Source organism: Cylas formicarius, unplaced genomic scaffold (assembly GCF_029955315.1).
Source record: "Cylas formicarius isolate icCylForm1 unplaced genomic scaffold, icCylForm1.1 PGA_scaffold_7__23_contigs__length_41026272, whole genome shotgun sequence".
NCBI lineage: Eukaryota > Metazoa > Arthropoda > Insecta > Coleoptera > Brentidae > Cylas > Cylas formicarius.
Genome location: NW_026844352.1, coordinates 12,140,834 through 12,166,187, shown reverse-complemented (window position 1 = coordinate 12,166,187; position 25,354 = coordinate 12,140,834). Strand labels below are relative to the sequence as shown.

Genomic DNA, 25,354 nt, shown 5'->3' with positions numbered 1-25,354 from the left:
GCATTTGAAAAGTTCGTTCTCATAGGAAATTGGAAAGACATTTAATAGAACTGTCTCCTGAATATATGTTTTTTTTTGGATGAGCAAAATGCTGACTAGCAATCTTTTATTTTCGTTTCTATCTAATTGAACCTTTAAATGCTTTAGATGCATCCTTGTCCCTAATTACCTCCCAATTCCATTCCAAAGGTTTTCGGTATATAATTTTGGCAATGTTATTCTTATTAACGGTTAAAACAATATAGTTACTTATTCTTGTTATTATAAAAACAAAACATCTACAGTTTTAATTTTTAAGGCAATTTCAGTATGAAATATTACATACTTAGGTGTAGGTAGTGTCATCATTAATTCTCTGCAGAAGTGTCCGCGGTTCACTAGTTACTTGCTATCTAGACATTTCTACTGAGAAACTTATTTGGTTGAAAAGCAAACTTTTAAGCTATTTTGGTTAGTAAACCACAATTTGATAATCAGTTCAATAAAATTTCTAGAAAATATTTGTATTAAATACATAAAAACCTACATCAATAATTTTCAGTTTCCAATCAAATCAATTTCAAAATTCACCAAGATGTATCGCATAAATCATTTTGCATAAAACACCATAAAATAATCCAATATGCAACCAACTTATCAGAAAGTAATTGTATTTGCTTTCTGTAACATGCAATATTTTCCGAAACGAAAAGGTCTACGAAACATTCCGTTTATTCAAGATACGTGAGATTACACTGCTAAAGTTTCCAAAGTTGGATACCCTGTATATAGGTATTTAATCAAAGGAAATAAAGTATAAGATATTATGTTTATATATATTTTTTTAATTTTTTAATTACCAACCTGTCTTTAAAAAACTTCCTGTATAAAATGAATACGACTAGAAATACCTAACCAGCTTTTTTATATTTACTGCTTCATTCATCGCTTCCTTCAATTCTTCTCCTTCTGAATACACATAAACTATCTCAACTATCTCAGCCACCGTTATTGCAAAATTAGCGATAACCGCACCTATTTTCTTCTATCATAAATCAGACTCTGCTACAAATCAAAGTTTGGACAATATTATCGTGGTCTAATAACCATTAGTAACAAACTTAGCACTAATTAATCTTCTTTTGTGAGATTGTATCATTTGGAATACGATTTTAGTTTTTTCCATATTATTACCAAAGGAAATCCCAAACCTTTTGTTTCTATACTAATTTTTTTCAAATTTGTTGTTTCTTCAATATTACAAACCATAATAGCAGTGTAAAAAGTTAAGCACAGGATAATCCAGTCCCAGATCGCTTTGAACGCGCAATAATGAAGCAAAATGTGTGGCGGAGTTTTCGGCGCCTCTTGACGATATTGCGGCATGATGTCTGCACTCAGGCTCATCATCTGATTGTTCCAAGCAGCATGTAAAGATTTATTAATTAATTAAGATGACTTGTGATGTTTGAGGCTAAGATTTTGTATGCAAATTACGCTGATTATCAGAATTTCGTATATTGAGCTGGAATACAGCCAACTTGAATTTTGTGAGGAATATTTTATTTAGAGTTAGAGTCGCAGTATTAATGGGGATTGTTTTCTTTGTCATACTAATAATATATATATTAATAATTATAAAATATTGGTTAAATGTGTCCCAAATCCCTTGTAATCATAGGGTTTTTAGATAACCAGTAGTGCCGTAAACAGAATTATATTATTGTTTCGTGATTGAGATACAGAGTAAAATACAAATTTTGCGATTTTTGGCGTTGGCTGATATTTCGCAAACCCTGTAACATAGAAGAAGGTGCTATGGAGAGATATTTTTACCCAGAATCCAGTGGTGCAAAATTTAAATGGAACACTCAGTATTTTATGCATGTAAACGAAAACTTAAAAATGCGATATTATAAGAAAAAGGTTACTTGGCAATGATAATAGTAATATTCATTGGTATACGGAGAATCAAGTTTTAACAAGAAAACGTCAGCAACAAGAAAGGTTCGAGTATAGTGTCGCTTGCTTTATAATACGAAAAAAAATTAAATTCCATATTCACAATAATAATTTATCTTCCGACAGACATCTAGCAAATTTTAAATCAAATACTTCCTCATTTATTGCTAAAAAAATTGCAATTCTTTCAACGGGCTCATAAATTTTTTTTACGATCGCTGGATTGGTACAAATGGACTAGTAAAGTGGCCTGCTAGGTCGCCAGATCTCCCATTATTGGGTTTTTTTTTCTTTTAGCCTTACTTAAAAAACAAAATTTACCAGCCAATACTATGAAGCACCTAACATTTAGACCTTCGGAAAAAAAATGATGAATGCTATAAAAACTCGGAAGTGTGCTCAAGTGTATCAAACATTTCTGGAAAATAGAAAATATTTATTTATTTCATAGCTTTGACTTGAATATAATTCAATGGTCAAGGCATGTTTTTTGGATAATATTGCGTTTTTAAGAGTTAATTTACCTGCATAGTGTGATACATCATTTTAGAACGATAAAGGAAATTTTTGGTTAGTTTGAAAAATACTAGGTTTCTTGTTACACCACTGGACACCAGAAAATATTCATCTGTGGCAGTTTAAAACATTTTTCTATTTTATTTCTAACTCTTCTGGTTACCGAGTGAGCCTGTGATTAGAAGCAATTTTAAACACAGTGTATATAATTAGGTAAATAGGTGAGTATTAAAACTTCTGAGAAATAATGTTCTGTTTAAACCGCTAGACAGATGTTTTAAATTTTTAAGTATATCAATTTGTATCCATTTTTTTATAGGTCGAATCTAAAGTAGCTTCAACTCCATTATTAAACATGTCATTGCACCAAATGATCAATAATTTACATTACCTACCTTTTGATGGAACACATTACTCGATTTTGTAGGCTAAGTAAATACATTTTAAAATATAAGTTCGTCCAATTCTTTATTTTTTAGTGAAAGGCGATGGTTGAGCGTTATCTCACCTTTTATTGTGTTTTATACTTATAATTATTAATTTTAAAACACGTTTATTCATTTAAAAAAGCAAAAATATTCTATTTCTCCTTTTAAATTGTTTTTAAAAAGATAACAAGTGGCAGTTGTCAGTGCAGTCAATGAAAAAATATAACTACAACTAGAAAAATTACATTAATTGCATTAGGGTTCTTAATTGAGACTTAAAGTCATGTGCAAAGCATAACAATGACGAGACAAAGGGAGATTATATTGTATTAAGTACAGCTTTTATTACAAGTTCGTCATAATAACATAAATTAATATTAAATAAAGTAATACGTGCGACTGATCATCGACAGCTAAATTGCAGGATTCCTCCCTTCTTCTTGTTAGTGTGAGGTCGTTAATACTTTGTTTAAAATATAACAGATATATAATAAAATACAGCTTGCTCATATTCAAGAGTCTCCTAAAGTGGACCACCGCCATGGTAAAATGAATATGCGTAGTGCCAGGACGGCAATTATTTTTTACCTCTTGTTCGACACCTAGGCAATTTTTTGCTATTTCGATAAGGTTTTTGCAAATGGTTGCGTGGAAAACGTGAGAAATAAGATTTACCCACAGAACTTTTCCTGTTTATGAAACTAGATATGTTTCCTAAATGTTCATGTATTTAAAGGTTCATTGCAATAATCTAGATATATTATCATGATTATTGCCAAATGCGTGGTCCAATATTCCCTACGAAAATTATACTTTGTTCCAGAATGAATTCCAAAATAAACGGAAAATTGTAAAAAAGGAAACTGCAGAATAATAGCCAAATTTTTGCAGGTATTCTCTGCGATTTTTGTTCCTATTTCTAAGAAAAAGCGTTCCCATTTTATCAGTTCTATTACTTAGTTTTTAAAAAAAAATTCTATGATATTACCTTCAGTCATTCTTTGTTTATATTCTTTTTATTTGCTTATTGCCTTCATTTGCCTTGTTTTAATGTTCGTTCTTCTCTAAAAGAATTAGATCTGTTAGCTTCAGTTCATTTCAGAAATGTATATGTAATTAATGATTACTTTGTTAACTCTATTCCAAAGCTCGTACCAGATCGTGAAACTTACTGGTTCTGTAAAAATCGTTTAAAATTTCAACGTGTAAGAGCAATTTAAATACTTGAAATTATAAATAATATTAAAACTAAACCACTGTAATGGTCGGCCTTAATATTCTGACCATTGAGCCCTTTCGGGATTTAGCTGCTTCACTTCCAATTTTCCAATTTTTTAAATTTTAAGACTGTTGACTGTGTTAGTTTTGTTAGATTATTCTCAGGTATTTATTACATTTAATCACCCCTTGCTTTTATCGATTTTGAACTATATTGGTTTGAGTGTATCTACACAGAAGCTTATCAATCGTGAGTAGGCGGTGGTTTTTGGTGGCAGAATAGATAAAGTATCCTCTTATATTTATATATATTATATGTATATACCGCAATTCTCAAAAGTCTTCTTATCATGTCTGAATCACTTTCATGCAGGTGATATTCAGACGTATCGCTCATTTCTCACTGATAAAGCCAATTAGGTTATTTCTGCATTAAATTACGAGCTCACAATATTTTCTAAAAATCATTGCCTCAAGGTTAATGCGGACAAAACTACAGTAATGGTTTTTTTTTCCAAGAAACTTGCACAGGCTACTGTAAAGCTTTTTACAAAACTTCTGGATTCCTCCTGCGTCGGTTTTTGCTAAGTCGAAATTGCTGGCGTTTCGCCAATCAACCTGGTGGCTTCTTCAGAGCTTGACTGAAACTGGCAAGCATTTTACTCTGTACCTGTTTATATATTGTTTGGAGGGGGGTGGAGGGCGCTAATGAGGGGTTTAAACTCTCGGATGATGATTCCCAAATATATATATATATATATATATATATATATATATATATATATATATATATATATATATATATATATATATATATATATATATATATATATATATATATATATATATATATATATATATATATATATATATATATATATATATATATATGTTATATCCGGAAATCCTATTGTCCATATGGGTTAAATGCCACCGACCTGCAAGAGTGCAACGATTGCGAAAACGTCGTGTCAACGATATGTCGCAACATCCGCAGCCGTCGACCCCGTCAACGTCAGCATAAATTTATTATAAATACCAATTTCTATTGTAACACGTTGTCTGATAACATTCTCTCATCACGAGGTTATTATGTCCATTTTTAGTTTGATTTTAACGGTCTAATAACATTCTCTCGTCACGAGGTTATTACGTCCAATTTCATTTTGATTTTTATTTTAATTTAAAGTTAATAAATACATTTTTTTAAAAAGTTATTTTTGAAAAGTGAAATATAAAAATTGGCGCAGTCGGTAGGATCCGTTCACGTTGCTAGAACACGAGTATTCTAACTAGTGACGGCGGATTCCAATCCCTTAGACGGAAAGAAGAACCATCGCAGCCCAGTCGTGCCGGAACAAGGAACCTTCCATCACCGTTTCGAGAGGCAAGAATTCGGAGTAGGATCTGTTCACGTTGCTAGAACACGAGTATTCTAACTAGTGGCGGCAGATTCCGACCCCTAAATCTAGGGAACAACGAAGACAGCCCATCGTACCGGAACAAGGATAAACCCATCAACCGTCTCGAAAGGCAGCAATGAAAATAGTACTGTAAGTGTTAAGAATCGTTACGAATAATTTTATTTTTAATTCGAAACATTGTTGAATTTATTACGTTCGATTACCCAAGGTTGAAAATTACCTATTTATTGAATTTCCCAACGTAGAATCGTTGCGCGATAATTATTTTGATTAAATTTTAGTCTCCAAGTTTAACTTGGCAATATTTAAAACAAAAAATAATTGTGTTTGAACTTCTTATAAATTTATTTGCTTTTTCTTAAAACCTAAAATAATGGCAACTCAATCAGACGAACCTAGTACAATGCTGGAAGTTGAACCATATAAACTTTCGGAAATTTTCTGTATCGTACCTGAATTTGAGGGTGACCAAATCTTTTTAGGAAATTTTATAAACGCGTGTGATTGTGCTTATAATATGGCAACAACGCAACAAAAAATTCTTTTAGTGATTCACATTAAAAATAAGCTCCGCGGTAAAGCAGCTCAATTAATTAATTCTAGGAATCCTGATTCATATCTAGAAATAAAGAAACTATTAACTCTACACTTTGGTGATTCTAGAGATTTACCTTCCCTAATTCATGACCTTCAACGTCTTAAACAATTGCCCAATGAATCAGCATTAACATTTTTCAATCGTCTTCAAGTCCTAAATGCGAAAATGCATTCAAAAATCCACCACATTAGGATCCAAAGAGCAAAAGGATGCTCAGATATCTTTAATTGAGACTATGACCCTTAATACACTTCTTACAGGTTTAGAACCTAGATTAGGTCAACTCATTCGTGCTAGTAATCCCACTTCACTTTTAGAAGCCCAAGCAAGGATTCGTCGAGAACTCCAACTCTCATATTTTGAAAATCAAAAATCTGTCAAATCAAATTCTCCTAAATCGCATTCTGCGAATATTCGAACCCCTCTTCAGCAACCTAAATGCACTTTGTGTAATAAAATTGGCCATACTTCAAATCAATGTAGAAGTACGCATCAGCATGTCAAACCAAATTTTTCGCAATATCCACAGCGACCCTCTAATTGGTTCCAACAAAGCAACATTAGCAACAACTCGAATCAAATACCGATGAAATCTTCAAACTCTTATCCTAAGCCACATTTTATGAATCCAAACCCGCAGCGAACTCATCATGTAAACTCAAACCCGATCTACATCGACGGTTATTCCGGAAATTCCCAGGAATTTTCACATGAAAATTACACTCTTCAAGAAGATAATGAACTTCAAAGTCATTATTCTAACCATCCAGAAAACTGCGAACCAGAGCAGGATTTTCAAGAAAGCCCTTACGATATCCCACCAGACGAAATGTCTCCAGACCCGATTTTCGAAATCAATTCCCAAATTCAAACCCTGAATTTAGACAACATGAATCCCAATCTAAACTTTCCAGAACAGAACTTCTGTTAAACCCTCTTCTTACGGTAAATTCTAAAAATTTATACTATATTTTTGACGCTACGCAAAAATTCAAAATATTAATAGATACAGGCGCAGGTATTTCTATCTTTAAATATAAAACCGCTGAAAATTACAGAACACGAGTTAAGGAAAATATTACCATCCAAGGTATAACAAATCAAACACTTTTTATTAAAGAATCCACACTTATTCCATTCACCGATAACGACAAACATAAAGTCTATCTTTACGATCTTGACATCGAATTTGACGGAATTCTCGGTTTAGATTTTCTTGATCGCTACCAATGTATAATCGATTTAAAGTCCAAAAAACTTATAACGAATTTTAAAACAATGCCTTTGCATAAAGTAGGACACGAATCTGTTCTTCCCAAAATTTGTAAAAAACCTGAACAAAATATTCAAAATCGAATTTCAATCGAACCTAGGACCGAAAGAATTTTCAAATTAAAATGTAGTTTAACAAACACAGACGCTATTCTCCACTCTCAAGAATGTGAAAAAGTTAGGTTACCTAATGCTTTAGTTAAAGTAAATAACAAAGGTGAATTTTTTACTACTGTTATTAACGCTAATGCTATCCCAAAAACTATAGATTTTTCAAATTTATCTATCGAACCTTTTAATACAAATCTTAACGAAAAAGAAATAAATAATATTTTCAATTTAAATCCTCAACCTGTTGATAGGCGCGGTATAATTCAATCCCAGTTACGCACCGATCATTTAAACGAAGAAGAAAAAGAATTAATAACACAATTATGTCTTGATTTTTCTGATATATTCTATTTAGAAGGAGATCATTTAAGTTTTACTAATGAAATTAAACATACTATTGAAACGAACAACGCCAGACCGATTTTTACCAAATCATATAGGTACCCACATGTCCACAAACAAGAAGTAAAGTCACAAATCAACAAAATGCTCGAACAAGGAATCATTCGACCTTCCACTTCTCCATGGTCTTCCCCTGTTTGGGTTGTCCCAAAAAAATTAGACGCTTCTATGAAACAAAAATGGCGCGTAGTCATCGACTATCGCAAACTAAATGAAATCTCTGTCGACGATAAATACCCTCTTCCCAATATTTCCGATCTCTTAGACCAGTTAGGCAGATGTCAATATTTCACTACTTTGGACCTAGCCTCTGGGTTTCACCAAATTGAAATTGATCCCAAGGACGTTGAAAAAACTGCATTTTCAGTTGAAAATGGTCATTTTGAATTTCTCCGTTTACCCTTCGGACTAAAAAATTCTCCATCCACTTTCCAACGTGTCATGGACAACATTCTCTTAGGTCTTCAAAACGAACGATGTCTCGTTTACATGGACGATATTATCGTTTATTCCGCTACCATACACGAACATATACAAAGGTTAACTGATGTCTTCAAACGCCTTCGTGGTGCAAACCTCAAACTCCAACCTGACAAGTGTGAATTTCTTCGAAAGGAAGTAGCTTATTTAGGGCATCTCGTGACCCCAGATGGAGTCAAACCCAACCCTGAGAAAATAGACGCTATTCAAAAAATTTCAGAACCAAAATCACCAAAAGACATTAAATCCTTCCTTGGTTTAGCCGGTTACTACCGACGTTTTATTCCCAATTTCGCTAAGATCTCAAAACCTTTAACTAGACTTCTCCAAAAAGACACACCCTTCGTATTCAATTCAGAATGCAAAAATTCATTTAATGAGCTTAAAAACGCTCTAATACGTGACCCAATACTCATTTATCCAAATTTCGAGGAAACTTTTGTCCTAACCACCGATGCCAGTGCATTTGCCATTGGTGCAGTTCTTTCACAAGGTCCCATTGGAAAAGACCTTCCCATAGCATATGCCTCTAGAACTCTATGTAGTGCAGAGACGAAATATTCAACTATAGAACGGGAACTTCTCGCCATAGTATGGGCAGTTAAACACTTCCGCCCTTATCTGTTCGGAAGAAAATTTACTCTCGTTACTGATCATCGTCCTTTAACTTGGCTATTTTCGATAAATGATCCTGGTAGTCGTTTAGCTCGATGGCGTCTTAAGCTTGAAGAATACGACTATACCATTGTGTATAAGCCCGGTAAAAAAAATAAAAAGGCAGACGCTTTATCCCGTGTTAAAATTAACCATATTCAAGATTGCGTCGATCTCCAAAAGAAAATTTTTATCCTTGCACCTAATAACGATGACATTCACAACCGACCATCCACAAGTAAAGAAGAAATCGTTCACGATGACAATTCTAATAATTCAGATATCGAAGACGACACAGCGGAAGTTACAGAAGAATACAACAACTTCGCATACCTTCACAAAACCACATCCCTTATAGATTATTCCAAAATAGAAACCTCTAATTCGCAACTTCTCGACAAAAACTACAAAGATATTGTCACTTTCTTTTGGCAATCAAAACTTGATGATTTGCATAACAAAATAATGGACGATATTTTTGAAGAAGATATAAATTTTACGTTTAACAAAATTAACATTTTTTCTAGCAAAACCGTCAAAGGCAGGAAATATTATATAATCCCTCTTCCATATGACAATGAAACTGTAGTTCAACATTTATTCTATATTTTATTCACAGCTAAAAATGACTTTGATCTTTCAAAACTGTATTGTATTGAAAATAATTTACAACTTCCAATATTAGAAGTATTCTCCTTTATATTTTCCGAAAAGGATATAAAACTAAGAATCTGCCAAGATATAGTTCGAACTCCCGATCAAGATGAAATCCCTATCATTTTAGACCAATACCATTCAGGAAAAAATAATTTACATCGCGGAATCAACGAAACAGTTAAGCGCATAAAGCAAAAATACAATTGGCCAACCTTGACCAAAGATGTCGAAAACTATATTAGAAAGTGCGAAATATGTCAAAAAGTCAAGATCTATCGTAAAAACCTCAACACACCATTAGTTATCACAGAAACTCCTAAAACTCCTTTTGAGCGCATTAACATCGATATTTTCGAATTCCCAGTTCGTAATTACGCCCTTACCATAAGAGACGAACTCACAAAATTCACCCAGGCATATCCAATAAAAGACAAAAAAGCTTCTACAATCGTTACTACCCTCCTTCTCTACTTCCAACATTTTGGAACTCCTCTTAGAATACATTGTGACCATGGCCGGGAATTTGATAACTCCCTCGTCAAAGATCTTTGTCTTTTGTACGATATAAAGTTAACTTTCTCCAGCGTTAGCCACCCACAATCTAATGGATCACTAGAAAGATTCCATGCCACGCTCACAGAAATGATCCGAGCTCATAAAGCCGAAAATCCAAAAGAACACCCCTTTCATGCTCTTCCATACGCAATAATCTGCTACAACAACACAAAGAATAAAACGCATGGTTTTTCCCCTTATGAACTAATATTTGGGCACACTTCTAGTAGACCTCCAGAAATTCTGTATAATGAAGAACAACTCATCACCAAATACATCCGAGACTTAAATAATCGCATGCAGCATTATTACAGAGTCGCGCGTACCCGCACTGATCAACAAAAACAAAAATCCAAAGTAAGATTTGATCAAGCAATCTCTAGAAATATGACTAAATATAATGTAGGAGATAAAGTTTATGTTAAGGAAACTCAAATTAGCGATAAAGCTCAGAATAAATTTAACGGTCCGTATGAAATTCTTGAAGTATTTGAAACTTCAGCCACTGTCAAAAATTTAACTACCGAACAAGTTTCAAAATTCAATTTTGACAAGTTTAAACCTTATTACGATTAGATTAAATTTCTTTCAGGATCTTGGGACTGATCTCTACAGTCGCACCCCAATTCCTCATTACTCCAGTAAATAATACAGTAGGCATCTTCTACCATGAAGAAAGTAGTTTAAGAATATCCAACAACAAATGGACGCTGCTAGTATATAAGGAACTAGAACCTCTGCGAGAAGCCATACGACATAATAATAAAATACTTTCCTCTCTCACAGAAATGTTAGACGATTCTTCTCCTCGTATGACAGCCTTCAAAACAAGTATCCAAACTCATTTTAGTCTTCTAACCAGAATTGCTGACTCAGTCGAAGAAAAATTTTCAGAAATTACTATCGACACTGAAAATTTTAATTTTAGAACTAAACGCGGTTTAATTAACGGTGTAGGAACTATTTTTAAATCAATTACCGGAAACCTAGACTCTACAGACGGCGAATACTTTAATGAATGCATAGATAAAGTAACTAAAGACGAACACGAAATCGAAAAGCTGTTAAAAAATCAAATATCGGTTACATCATCTGTTATAAAATCTTTTAATTCTACAATTCAAAGTCTCCGAATCGACGAAGAAACTTTCAATCAGGATCTAACTCAAATTCAAAAATCTCTCTATGATATTTCGGACACCGTAGCATTTTACGAAAGTCAAATTAAAACACTTAATCTTTGCGAAAGCCTTATGGAAAGTTATGTATACCTAGAGTCTTACCTCAGCGATATATTAAACGCAATCACGTTCGCACGAATCAAAGTTTTACATAGTTCTATTATTTACCCACGAGATTTAGTCATTTCTCTTCAGGAAATTTCAAAATCCTTGACAAAAAATAATTTACCACTACCACCCTATACTTCGAGCATTGCAAGGTACGTAGATATTATGGAGCTAGAAGCATTTCAAACTGAAAATAAAGTTGTTTTTGTACTAAGAATACCCTTAATTGAGCCTGAAATATACACATTGTATCGTGTTTTACCTATTCCAATTTTGGACAATCGAACACGATTATTTCATATAATTCCATCAACAATAAAATATATTGCGCGTGATGACGATTCTTTACTCTATGTACTACCTGAAGATCTAAAAAGCTGCAAACAAATTCGCGGTAAAGAAAGAATCTGTTTTAACTTAATGCAATATCCCATCGATAGAGAAGCCCTTTGCGAAGCGCAGTTGCTTAGACATTCCGATCGTGTTCCTGTTACATGTCAATCTTCAATCGTCTTGGCCTCCGATTACAATGTTATAGAAATCGACTTTAATTATTGGTTAATTACCGTATCCGAACCACTACCAATCTCCATTAAATGTGGAAAAAGAGACCTCGTAGCCGAAATGTTAAAAACTAATTCTTTACTTAAACTACAACCAGATTGCAGTGCATTTATTGGAAGCTCCAGAGTACGAGCTAAATACTTTGTCGAAGAATATAAGAACGTGACCTACAAGAGCCACGCCGTGGAGATTCCATATGATTGCTGTTCTCACATTCCAGAGAAGTTTCAACCCCCAGAGTTGAAACCCCTGAAGCTAAGTAAGATCGACACCGACGACCTTAACGTGGCCCAACACAAGCTGCACGAATATTCGGAAAAATTAGAAAACCTACTTCATCAACCAACCCTTCAGAAACATTCTCACTGGCTGACAATTATTTCGATTATTTTAATGATTGTTTTAGTACTTTGCTATTTCGTTTGCAAGTGCCGGAGAAAGAAACCGACAACACTCAGCATCGCCGATGGTAACGATCCCCAACAACCTCCGAAGCCAAGTCGAAGACCCCTGCTCCCGATGCAACTCAAATCACTAACTCCGAAAAGACGGACTAGCATCCACCCAGAAGTAACTACCCGAGAAGCTACGCTTTAATTAGTCTACGAAAAGCTGCAGCTAGGCTCCACCTTTTCACTTAATGGGGGAGCTGTTATATCCGGAAATCCTATTGTCCATATGGGTTAAATGCCACCGACCTGCAAGAGTGCAACGATTGCGAAAACGTCGTGTCAACGATATGTCGCAACATCCGCAGCCGTCGACCCCGTGAACGTCAGCATAAATTTATTATAAATACCAATTTCTATTGTAACACGTTGTCTGATAACATTCTCTCATCACGAGGTTATTATGTCCATTTTTAGTTTGATTTTAACGGTCTAATAACATTCTCTCGTCACGAGGTTATTACGTCCAATTTCATTTTGATTTTTATTTTAATTTAAAGTTAATAAATATATTTTTTTAAAAAGTTATTTTTGAAAAGTGAAATATAAAATATATATATATATATATATATATATATATATATATATATATATATATATATATATATATATATATATATATATATATATATATATATATATATATATATATATATATATATATATATATATATATTCGCGACGACTGGTGATAGTGGAGAACCCATAGCTGTTCCCGACGTTTGTTCAAAAATTTGACCGTTATTAGAAAAATATATTCCCGATAAGCATTTTTCAATTAAGGTGGAAAGGTGTGGTTCCAGATTCTCGGATTTTAATATATCTGAAATTATGTCGAGAGTTTCAGGAGTAAAATACCTCCCAGTTTCAGTCAAGCTCTGAAGAAGCCAACAGGATGATTGGCGAAACGTCAGTAATTTCGACTAAGCAAAAACCGACGCAGGAGGAATCCAGAAGTTTTGTAAGAAGCAGCAATGGTTTTTTGTTGAAAAATATAATTTTTGTAAGCCTACAATTATGTATTAAGTACTTTCAAGGCAGTTGCACAAATACAGATCTTTATTGTTATTATTAAGCGAAAAATCATAACCACAACCACAGAAATGGGACCAAAAAATAAATGTAATTGAATCAAATTCTGCAATTAATGCATCTGCCGGCCTAATTAAATTGCTCAGTATGTTATCCCATTACCTTGTTTTTCTTTGGTGGTATATTTGGAACATATAAAACAATTAACCCACCAATGATCCATCAACATGTTCCTTATTTCTGCAACATGGGCAAATGATAGAGAGTGGCTGTTTCAATCAGTGTTACAATGTTGAAATCCACCAGAAACGGATCACTGAAAAATTATCGAACAAAAAATTTTGAAAATCTTTGAGAGAAGCTGCCATTTGATAATGTCTTTCTTGACACGTGAAAAAGTTATGCGAAACATTACTCTTTTTTTTGGCATGGTCTGTTCTCTCTCATTAGCAAAATTTTCCTAATTTATCGTTCTATAATCAATGCGACTAAACTGACGCCAACGCCCACATTAAAAAGTTTGTTGGTAACGCTCAACAATCTTCATTTACAATAAATTATGGAACTGGGGTTTTAAAGCTCAGAATGACGAATTGAAATTCCGAATTTCGGTAATCCCGCCCTTAGCAGTAGCAAAACAAAGATAAATCAACTTACGCTTGTTTAAGTTAACGCTTAAATATGCGGGGCAATCTTGCCTAGTACCCATCCAACGTTTCCGTTAATATGACAAACGATTACAGTAAAACACGCCAACGCACGATGAGGAATTTGGAATTGAAAATGCACTTACTTGTGCCAAATGCGACTGCTTCGTCGTGTCCTTAAGATTCGGTAGGTGGGATGAAAACTGGGACACCAACACCGAGCGGCTTCTTGTCACGGACCGGGCAAGTTTTGCGAATTTGGATAAACCTAATTTTCAAAATTATTTTACTTATAAGCTGATGTATCAACAAATTATCGCTAATACTATATCTTATAAGGTAAATAGTATAAGTGAATCTGATCAGCAGGGTGTCCCACAAGGAATTGTTCCAAAACTCTTATTACTAAACAAATTTAAGCAGTCCGTATATTGTTATATGACAATGTTAAGGTGTTAAGGTCTTAAGAAATTGGGTGTACAACTCAGTCCACCCTGATAAAGTAAACAAACAAAATATAAATACTTTTTTTTTATGGGTTTGGAGTTTTGAAAAAAAGATAGTTTAAAAAAAGTGTTTCAACTATTTATTTGAGTCGCAAAAACGAAGTAATATAGTCGGTAGGGTTTGCGATGGCATAGGCGGTCATAAAACCAAAAGATAAGGTCCCGCACCCACTTACCTGCCAATGTTCTACCTTCGTCTATTACGCCCCGGTATCGTACCAAATAAGTACAGTAGTTTCCATTACAAAATAGGGCCGCATTTTTGAAAAACTGCTGTCGAAACGTCTGTCTTCGCAGTAAGCGGATTAATTGCCCAGAAAATTGTCTAAAATGTGAGTTGTTTAAAATTGTCAAAAAATCACAAAACAACCTTTCCGTATGCTACAGACGAAATAATTGCTGAAATGGGTCATCAAGTTTTAAAATAACCTAATTACCCTTGTCTTTTTAATGTCATAGAATTAGGGTTACCCAAAAAAAAAATCGGATCAGTTGTATAACACATACAGAAAATATAATAAAAGAATTCTGGGAAAAACAGAATACACTTGATATATTGATGTTAATGTAGACGAAGGATCATTTCCTGGCTGTAGCTGTTTCAATTTTCGTTCTGATGATGAAGATGTTTGAAACTTAATATGGTTTACATATTAACTCATTCCACATATTTTTGTTTTAATTTCCGATATTTTTGGAATTATTTTAATTTTTATTGCATAGACAATAGTTTATTTAACCAATTTGCAATTTTTTTTCATGTAAATTAACCTAGTTAAATATTCGCAAATCATTCGCTGATTCTATTATTACATAGAAAATACATGCCTCCATCTCTGAGAATGGGCGTACTAGTTAAATTAATTAATGCCAGGTACAATTGATTCTGTCTCTCCTACTCCCAAATAATATAATTGTGATCGTTAGTAACGGCTGCCTTGCATTGATCAGATGGACATTTAGGAGGGAACAACATCTGGTGAAGTATAAGCGGACGTGTGATGAACTATCTATTTTATTGTCTGGAATTTTATTGTCGACTGTGCCATCACAAATCGTACCGACCATAGATACAATTGTAATGCATAAACGTACAAAGTTAAATAAAACTTATGATCGTTATGCAGAAAAAGCATTAAATTAATATATATTTATTTAATTCGTGCATTAGATTTTTAACAACAAATAAATTATAACATTATTTTGAAACTATAATATGGAACAATCCCAAGGCCCATAAATAAATTAGTAAGGTTGTTTATAGTACGCATGATAGGTTGAAATCATTTCGTTTTTCATGCCTGTTTGAGTGCTTTTCAACTTGTATTTCGAACATTATATACTTACTATGCAAGCTTGTGTATTTTGTTCACGTTAAATAACTTATACTAGTATTTATTTTATAATTTTGAACTGAATGAAGATCACTGAGATATCACTTATACGTCCTAATACATTAAATATTGTTACGGAAAATTACATTGGCTTTTAATAAATATACTATTATATACTATTATATAACTAATATATTGATTCAATGAAAAATTTTGATTATAGCACGTGGAAACTTTATTGAAAAAGGATGTTGAGGGATGCACCTCATATTCCCTTACGAAGTGTAAAGTCTAAACAGTCTTCCAATAAATTTTTATAAAGATCTCGACCTTGTTTTCTTTTACTATCAATTTTTACTATTTGTTACTAGTTAGTAATAGCAGTTGTTCAGTTGGTAACATAGAAAAATAACTCACAATATTGTTCATTGTCATAGTTGCAAAGAAAGGAAACTAAGGCAAATAAGTATGACTAAGTATGTGAATATTATGAGTTAATATATTAGCTATAACAGCTGGTAATAATAAGAATAAGAATAAAAGTTCTGGAAAAAATTAGACGGTAAAAATACATTCTTTCCTTTCAAATTCGGCTTTTCTAAAAATGTGCAAAAAAATGATAAAGATTTTAAATTAATTGATAAAATAGTTGAATAAAAATAATGCGAAATGCACGTCTTTTGTACATTGATAAAATATGACCAACAAGTGCTGTTATAAAAAGTTGGTCGGGCTATTTCTCGAAACGAATGGGGAAAACTTAACATATCTAAAACATAACATATCTAAAATATATAAACGTTTGGTCAACACTCAACCATTAGGCGCTACAGATATGGCGGATTTTCTTTATCTTGAAAAAGAAAATAAACTAACAACAAAATATTACCGAAATATTCCCATTATAAAAACGCACTTTCTGCTTATCTTTTTACTTTTTTAAAATGAGTGAAGGCTATTGAACTGGACTACTCCTATAATTCTTCTTACCTAATTTTATGCGATGACAGAACGCTATTTTACCCTGGAAAATGCCTGGATTATGGATAGATTATGATTTTTTTATTAAACTAGTCTTGCCTTGTTATGAATTGCTCTAGATTAATTTTTTTTATCTGGAAAGTATTATGAAAAAATAACTGGAGACAAAAATTTTTAAAATAAAACATAAAATAAAAAGAAATTGTCATCGCATAAGTTTTTCCTTAAATTTAGTTAAGAAGAATGATAAGGGTAGTCTAATTCATTCGCCTCCACGTTTACAATAGTAATACTTCCGTAATATTTTATTGTTCTATTTATTTTCGTAATTTGGTAGTAGTTGGTGGAAGGAAAATAAAATCATTCTTCTCGCTTTACCCACAGAATATTTTGAAATTGTAATTCAAAAATACTGGAAATTGATATAGTTTGATTATTACAATAATAAAATAACCAATTAAATAAGTGCATTCAATAAGTGAATAAATTAATGAAAAAAAATTGGATACACTCTAGGATGGTGGACTTTTTTCATGGGACGTCGATTCAATACCCGGTGGGACACTCTGTATACCCCGTTCACCTTGGCAAATGAAAACTTTCGCCAGCTAAAAGGGTCTAACGATATTTCGAATTATCGCCCAAAAAGTAAGTAACGCTGTAAGCTAAACGGAAACAGAATACGATATAAGTTCGAGTCTTACCCCCTTTGGAGTCGTCCGTTTCGATCGGCTGTTTTAATGCCGTGATATCCCTGAAGGTCAAAAGGAACAACACCACCAGGTCCCGTTCGTTTTTTATCGGCGAAATCTGTAGTAGCAGCCATAGCGGCGTTTCTAAAAGAAACAAATTACAAACTAACGTTTCACCGGAAGCGACTCCTAAACTTAGGGCGGTCTTTCTTTAAACTGACAAGTAAGCATACAGATTTCATTCAATATGGAGGTAATCTGACGCAGCACTAAAGCAAAGCCATATTCCGCAAGCATCTATAAATTTTCAATCCTAGACTTATTTTCTCAACCCAAATTCTAACGACAAAATTTCACATCGACGATACTTCGTGAACATTTTATGATAGTGAGCGCTCCTAAAATTGGGTCGATTGGAAGTTGCTGATTTTTGTGGAATTCCGAAATATATTTTCTTCTACTGTAGCTGTACAAGAGAGCAGAAAACTTGCGTAAAAGAAAATCTAAAATCTAAACGTGTATGTTCTTTTTATCAGAATATGGTTTTGAATCCAGTTTGTACTCAATGGCACCGAACATTGATAAAGAAGGCTATTCCCTCTTTTAAATTTGTTGCAATTGAACAAAACATTTCCTAGTTATTTGACCTGCCTTAACCCAGGATCTACGAGGATGGGTTGATAAGTCCTGGGCCTAATATGGAGATGACTCCTCCATATAAATTTATATGGTACTCTCGGTAATTATGTTGGATACAGGATGTTTCAAATCAAATACGAAAAATTGAAGGGGTGATCCGTTTCCAAATACAGGGTAGTCTGTTATATAAGCTTTGGGTTAAATCTCAATCATTAAAACCATTGAAAAAGAAAATAGAACAACAAAATAGTAGGGATGTATTACTATTGTAAAAACACACTTTCTGCATGCATATTTTTTTAATGAGTTAGTTAAAACATAAAAACATTATTTTTCCTCCTTATTTGACGCGGGATATCTCCCGAATGGTTGGTTTTGACCCAAGGTTTACATAACAATCCTTTCTTTAAAATAAAAATTTTTTGACATTGTTTTGAAATGGCCTGTATATATCAGGTTATTACATTAATCAGTATTCATCTGACAGCATTTGGATCAAAGCACTATTGACATTTTTACAAAAATTGAGGATTTTGAAAAACATGTAATTACCAAACACTTCATTTAAATTGTTCGAAGCATTTTTAAATAAAAAAGGGGGTAGGCAATTTACTATAAGCTTAAAAAATGGATTTCTGGACTAACGACAATATCTGAAATTGTAGATAAAATCCCTAAAATAGTGCTGGAAGACGGCAGATTAAAATTGCCTGAGTTCACTGAAAGTGTAAGAATGTCAAAAGAGCGTGTTGGTAATATTTCGAATAATATTTTGTACAAGGGCAAGCTCTAAACAAAATTTTGATGAATTTTAGTGCCGATTTATAACTTGACATGCAAGCCGAATTATTTTATTGATTGCCTTGAAGGGGGCAAAAATCATCAATTAGTATATTTCGATCGGCGTATTGCGCTGTCATCTGTTTAACTTTATTTATTAATTGTAATTTCGCTGCATGCTTTGCTAAAATTCTAAAATTAGAATTAGCGCATTAAAGTTCGAAATGATTCCTCATCCACCCAGTGAATAGGCTCTGATCCCTAACATCAAAATTGAATTGGTCGTCAAAGATTTGAGAAGCACAGGGAAGTCTTTATTTTGAGGAGCTCAACGTTTCCGTTATAAGGACTGTAACATAATTAGAGCACCGCTGTTTTCAATGTCAGGTTCAGTACTCATCATAACGCTCTCGTAAAATTCGTTACGCCACTTGTGCCGTTCAGGTATACAAGGGATCATCCAAAGGAAGGAACCGTCTTGGAAGGGCACTTACTTTTGGTTATATTCCTACAGTTCTGAAGCTTCTAGTATCCGCAGCTGTGTGGGAAAGAGAGCGACGACTTAACTGCTAAGCTGGATGGCAAAGCGTCATTTAGATTCGGTGTTTTACTGGCTCAAGGGGAATTTTAAAGGTTGATTTTAATTTCCCGGTCTTTCGCGATACATTGTCTCAAATTTAGCCTATCGTTTTTAATTGCGTTGCATAAAATTTTATTTTCTTTTCACAATTAAGGAGTTGTTAACCATCAAGCTGGATGTAGTAGTGTTTATTAATTTTAATTCAGAACAATGACTGTGGAAGAGAAAAACTATAAACTAAAACTGAAATAAAAGTTTGTGTTCCTAAATTTTTCTCAAAATCAGCATGCTGTGACAATAAGAATAAGAGTTTGTTATAACAACAACATTAATACGTTAATATTTAAATTTGAGTTGCCTATTTAGGAGGAAATTACAAAAATGTGTTTGTGTATTTGTTTTTTTGTTTTAATGATGAAAGAAGACATGTATGACATTAATATTAGATGTTATCGAAAACATGATAATGGCGTTTGGTGATAAGCTGAATCCTATCCACAAAGATTTTCAGAAAAATCATCTACAGATCAGAATTGCAGAGGGTGTCAAAGTTGATAATGGTTTCCCGGAGTTGAAACGAAAACCAACAGCTAAAAAGCAATTTTAACACCATATGAAATTGATAATTTTTGTATAATCGTAACTTTAACTCTTGGGGCCAGGTAAAATCTGTTACCGTAGTCAATTTGCAGCGTTATTTCCCCAAAATAACGTTTATCCCAGAGGTTCTTGTCAATATCCGTTCTGGGGTCCATTTGTTTGCCGATGCCTTAGGTAGAGGATTTAATCCTCGAGCCATGTTTCCGAGCTAATTTTGCAATCGCGTGAATAATAAAATACCAACACGTATCAGGAGGGAATATCGCTATAACCATTTTAAAGTTTTATTGATGAATTTTATGAATTTTTCAAAGAAACTTTGAAACTTTGCATCAGAGCACTGTTATTAGATTTACGGATGACCGACTCCCAATTGGGACACTTGTCTCGCTATTAATGTTATTGGTTGATTAATTATTTCAGTTGATTTATTTTTGAGCTCTTAGATGCAAGAATTTCTGAGAATTTGAGATTTGTAAACCGTGCAGGTACCTGGATGCAATAAAACCTTTATTTGAAAAAACACCAAGTGTCGCCAAAACCACATTTTCAGGTGTTTTGGTTAGGGAAACTCGAAGCGTTACAATTTTTGGACACCCCGTATAATACGGGAAGGTTTTAATAATTTAAACATATTTTATTGTATTTAAATGCTTCTTAAGTAATCCAGAAATAAAAAATACTGTATTATAATATATACGGGGTTTTATTAAACCAGAAAAAATGAACTTTGGTAATATTTAGCATTTTTTTTATAATATGAAACTAATTATAAAAAGTAAATCGTATAAATATATTGTAAAATAATTCCACTTCATATTGGTAAGCTTTAATTTTTCGTTACTATCATTTTTTTAATTAAAAATATTTTTCTTTTCATTCGATCCCACCCTGTATATTCATTCGCGATTCAGATGTTATTTTCTAGTACAAACTCATCTCACTAGGCTGATGTTTATTTGGGTTTCTCCGGCTATAAATTATATTGTGCTACCGAAAAAAATGTATTGTTGGCTCTAAAAACGTACATTTATCATCTGACTCTGAGAGACTTAGGCGAAGTCTTCTCCAGCACAAAGGCACGACATCAAATGCACGACATAATGACCTTCATAAAGCATTCACGCAGCAGAATTTGATAAATCAGACCTCTTCGTTTGGCAAATTTATCTAAATACAAACCAAGGGACAAAATAGAAACAAAACTTTCAAACTTCTAAAAGGTGAAGAATACGGAAAACGGGTAAGATTTTCTACTACTAAGAAAAGCGTAGGTGAAGAAGAAAGATATTCCAAAATAATACTAGCAATTTTTATTACAGCGATTTTAGGTCAAAAAAATTACGTACCTTCCGGAATACCTGCATGGAAAAATAAATCGTTTTAGTCAAATTTGTTTACAATAAATTTTTTTAGGTTAGTGGGTTTCGGATTATTTCGAAGTAGTTTCAATGGTGGGATATGACTGGATGATTGAAATTTATAATGTATTTTTCACTGGGGCTGATTTACTTTGCTAAAGATATTAATAACATTTTCACGTACACAGACATACTTATATCAACGCTATGTTATATATTTCTTTCTACTGTTAAGATTCTAATGTGTAGCAATATATAACGACTTACACAAAGAGATACATACATATGCGCGAGAATACACACAAAGTAGAAAAGGCAATACCTAATAGTAGAGCTGACGTTGGGTAGCTTTGTATATCTTCGTAAAAGTAAGTCAACGTGAGAATTTTACATTTAAATCGTGTGGAACAATGCTGTGAACAAAAAATATTGGTACCCGGAACTCTGTTGAATTAATTTGTATATACAAGAAAGAGAAGAAAGTAGATGAAACCCTTTAAAACGGGCATTGCTGCTAAACAGAAACCAATTTTCCGACTAAAAGTTTAAGTTAAACTTTAAATTGGCTTTTATTTAGTTGCAACGCTCACATTGAAGCGCACTCATTTCGTAGTTTAAATGATTTCCGTTAATTGACATTCGGAGATTTAAAAAATATCTCGATTTATAAATTTGCAATTTCGTTCGTATCAGCGTTACATGTGAGCTGCCTAATTAACCGACGGGACAACTTGCAAGCAAACTAAACAAACTAAACAACACTTAATGATTAACAAACACATGCCGTATCTTAAGTACCTAATTCCAAGTCGGAGAACATATTTTGCACATTTAACAACCAGCCACGAAGCGTACATTGCTATCCACAAAAGAAAACTAACGGAAAAATTGATTAAAGTATAATTGAGATGGATCAGGTTTAATTCTGCTATTTTTGTTTCAATTTCGCTGCCAACTTACTATACTACAAGATGGCCACCAACATGGAAGAGTATTTATTAATCTTGTTCACTTATTTTTTCAGTAAAAATTAGGTTTAATCACTAACTCGGCCACTAATCAATTAGAGCCTAATTAATTTAGTCAACCTAATCAGTAAATTGTGAAATTGGAATGTATCTCTCTTGACACAAATAATACATTCAGTGTCTAGAAGAAATCGAGGTGATAGGGACGAAGAAAAATACTGATTGAATACACATTTAGCTACATAAGTGATTCATTAATTACTAAAATTGGTTAGTCTTTAACAATTGATTAGTTTAAGTTGGTTGACTAGACCTAATTATTAATGAAAAAAACTGCTAATACTAAATACTTAAAAAGAGAGATGTCAAAAAGTAGAAATGCCAACCACTTTGTAATTTGGTGTTTTCGAAGGTTTTGTAAAAAATTGTGTGGTTTAAAATATTATTTGGTATATCAAATAATAAATTAGCTTTTTATATAGTACATTCGGGATAATTAGACATTGATAAAAACCAGTAAAGTGAAAACATTTCCCAAAATCCAACTTCTTTTGAGAGTTAAGTCCTTATATTGATATTTTAGGATAGGGTAAAAATATCAAGATGCTGTTTTATCTGGGTTCTTGGTCCCTTAATACCTAATCAGAGAGAATTATTTCTTTTGTGATTATGGCAGAAAACTCCTTGTGGCAAGAGTAATGCAAGCACGATCGATAGCCTAGAAAAAGCAGATTTTAACGACCCCAAGTGTATTGAAATGGACAGATGGACATTTATTTAAGAAAATATCGTAATAGCCCACCACATTCCTTGTAGAGATAGAGTATACAATTTAAACAAAAAAGATTTGAATTTGTCTCAGCTTTAAATAGTACTAACTATATTTATTGTCAACATAAATATTTTTGTAGAAAGGTTTTAGATGATTATTACCAAAAAACTTAAAGAAATAATGGAAAAAAAGAGGGGTGTCTTACAACTTGATCTTCCATTTTTACTGATTAACGTCTTTAGAAATGAAATAAATTGTTCGTCTATGGTAGATTTTGAATTGACGGACCGCACCGATCATATTAATTGAAATAAAATCAATCGATTGAAAAGATGCCACTTATAAACAAATAACGCTTGTTAAGTCTTGGATTAAATGATTCACAAATTGGAATTACTCTTATCGTTTTACGTATTAATAAATATGCATTTTAAAAAGCTATATTTGACACCCAGTATATTGAAAATGGATTGTTCAAATTGAAAGTGACATAAAGAAAGTTATATTATTTTAGCCAAAAGCCAACGTTCTTAATGAATTTACATACTTTTTGGTAACACCCTATACAGTTTAATGTTGGACTAAATTAATTTTTTTGCCTCATAAAATCAACATTTGTTCTAGGTTACAACGCGTGGTATCTAAACTATGTTTCTTGGAAGGATACAATAACAAGCTAGTGCAATTCTTGCCTTGGTATTTCCTTTTAGTGTCGTGAGACCTTACTCGATCAAGTTGTAACGCGACTGAAAAAGATAGGATACTCTTATTGTTGCAAATTGAAACTTGACGGTATTTTTCGGGATTATTTGCAAATTTTCTAAATAGTTATCGTTATATATTAAGCCTTTTAATAATAAAATAATAATATTCTGACCTGCAGCAACTGACCCTAAAATTTGTTAATACTTTCAATTCATCATCCGTTTGTTTCAATCGAGTTATACTGGCAGTTGTTAAAAATCCTCTACGGTAACTGGTTAGGAAGCCTATTGATTTTCGCTATAGCGTTATAGTTTGAAAACAAATGTGTTAAGCAGCAATATTCGTACCTGCACTGATGAGTCAGTGAATGAATATGCAAGCATCTGTGTTAGTACATTTCTATTTATTATTTGTAAAGTAGTAAAGAATAAATTAAGTTAAATTTACAGTGAAAGTTTACCACCACGATATATCAAAATATACGTTCACATACAAGTTTTCCTTATTCTTTACAAATAAAAAATAAAATAATAATTGTTAGCCCTCCAAAACCTCTAAAAACACATTCAATGTGATTATCATCTTGCGTAATGAAAATAAAGAAAAATAAAAACTCTTGTATTGCAGTATTGTTTTAAAAATCTGTAGTTACCGTAAGCCCCAAAACACACAGGTTGAAATTTCGGATAGAGTTCTCCAAACGATATACCGTTTTTCCAATCGTTTATAGTTTTGACCTCGGAATGATTTTAAGACCCTCCTGCTGTAAAGCTGAAGAGACCATTCTTATCAGCACGTGTACCACGAGCCAGGGTCGTATTTAAGATGTTAGCCGACTTGAACTGCGCTGTGCGGACTGTTTTAAGAGTAGGGAAATTCTCTTTGATTACACTGTTGTATTAATTCATATTAGTGTGCTTTTTGTAAATCTAAAACAGTCCCTACTTGAGGTAGCTCTAATTCGAGTTGAATTTGCCCATTAGATAGGTTGATCTCCCATATTAAAAACAAATTAGAAAGCTCAAACTCATTTCCAATTTAAGGGTTTAACGTAATGACTCTAAAATATTTTTCTTGGAAAGCAATAGAAAATCTTATGCAGATAATTGATTTACAATGAATGTTTTCACAGTTTCCTACTGGTTGATTTATGGGGGTTATGCTGTCAGTTTTATGAAACAGTGTGTCATTTCTATTCC

The 25,354-nt window shown here is 32.9% G+C and overlaps 2 protein-coding genes across 4 annotated transcripts in view; one reads left to right on the top strand and one right to left on the bottom strand.

Moving 5' to 3' along the window:
- Positions 1-25,354, bottom strand: part of LOC132704726 (potassium voltage-gated channel protein eag) — a 107,717-nt gene that overhangs the window by 37,872 nt on the left and 44,491 nt on the right. Inside the window, exons 3-5 of one of the 2 annotated variants that reach the window (XM_060674928.1) lie at positions 17,763-17,894; positions 14,384-14,505; positions 1,246-1,389 (exon numbers count right to left, since the gene is read on the bottom strand). In XM_060674928.1, coding sequence (XP_060530911.1) covers positions 1,246-1,389; positions 14,384-14,505; positions 17,763-17,894 — 398 coding nt within the window. The remainder of the gene's footprint in view (positions 1-1,245; positions 1,390-14,383; positions 14,506-17,762; positions 17,895-25,354) is intronic. The other variant, XM_060674929.1, reaches the window with a different exon arrangement.
- Positions 5,314-12,872, top strand: LOC132705366 (uncharacterized). Of its 2 annotated transcripts, XM_060675920.1 has the most exons (3): positions 5,314-5,656; positions 10,849-11,087; positions 12,207-12,872. In XM_060675920.1, the coding sequence occupies exons 1-3, from the start codon at positions 5,643-5,645 to the stop codon at positions 12,704-12,706; spliced, it is 753 nt and encodes a 250-aa protein (XP_060531903.1). In that variant the 5' UTR covers positions 5,314-5,642; the 3' UTR covers positions 12,707-12,872. The 2 variants fall into 2 exon arrangements, with proteins under 2 accessions (XP_060531903.1, XP_060531901.1); XM_060675918.1 differs by having other exon boundaries at positions 5,323-5,656; positions 10,849-12,872.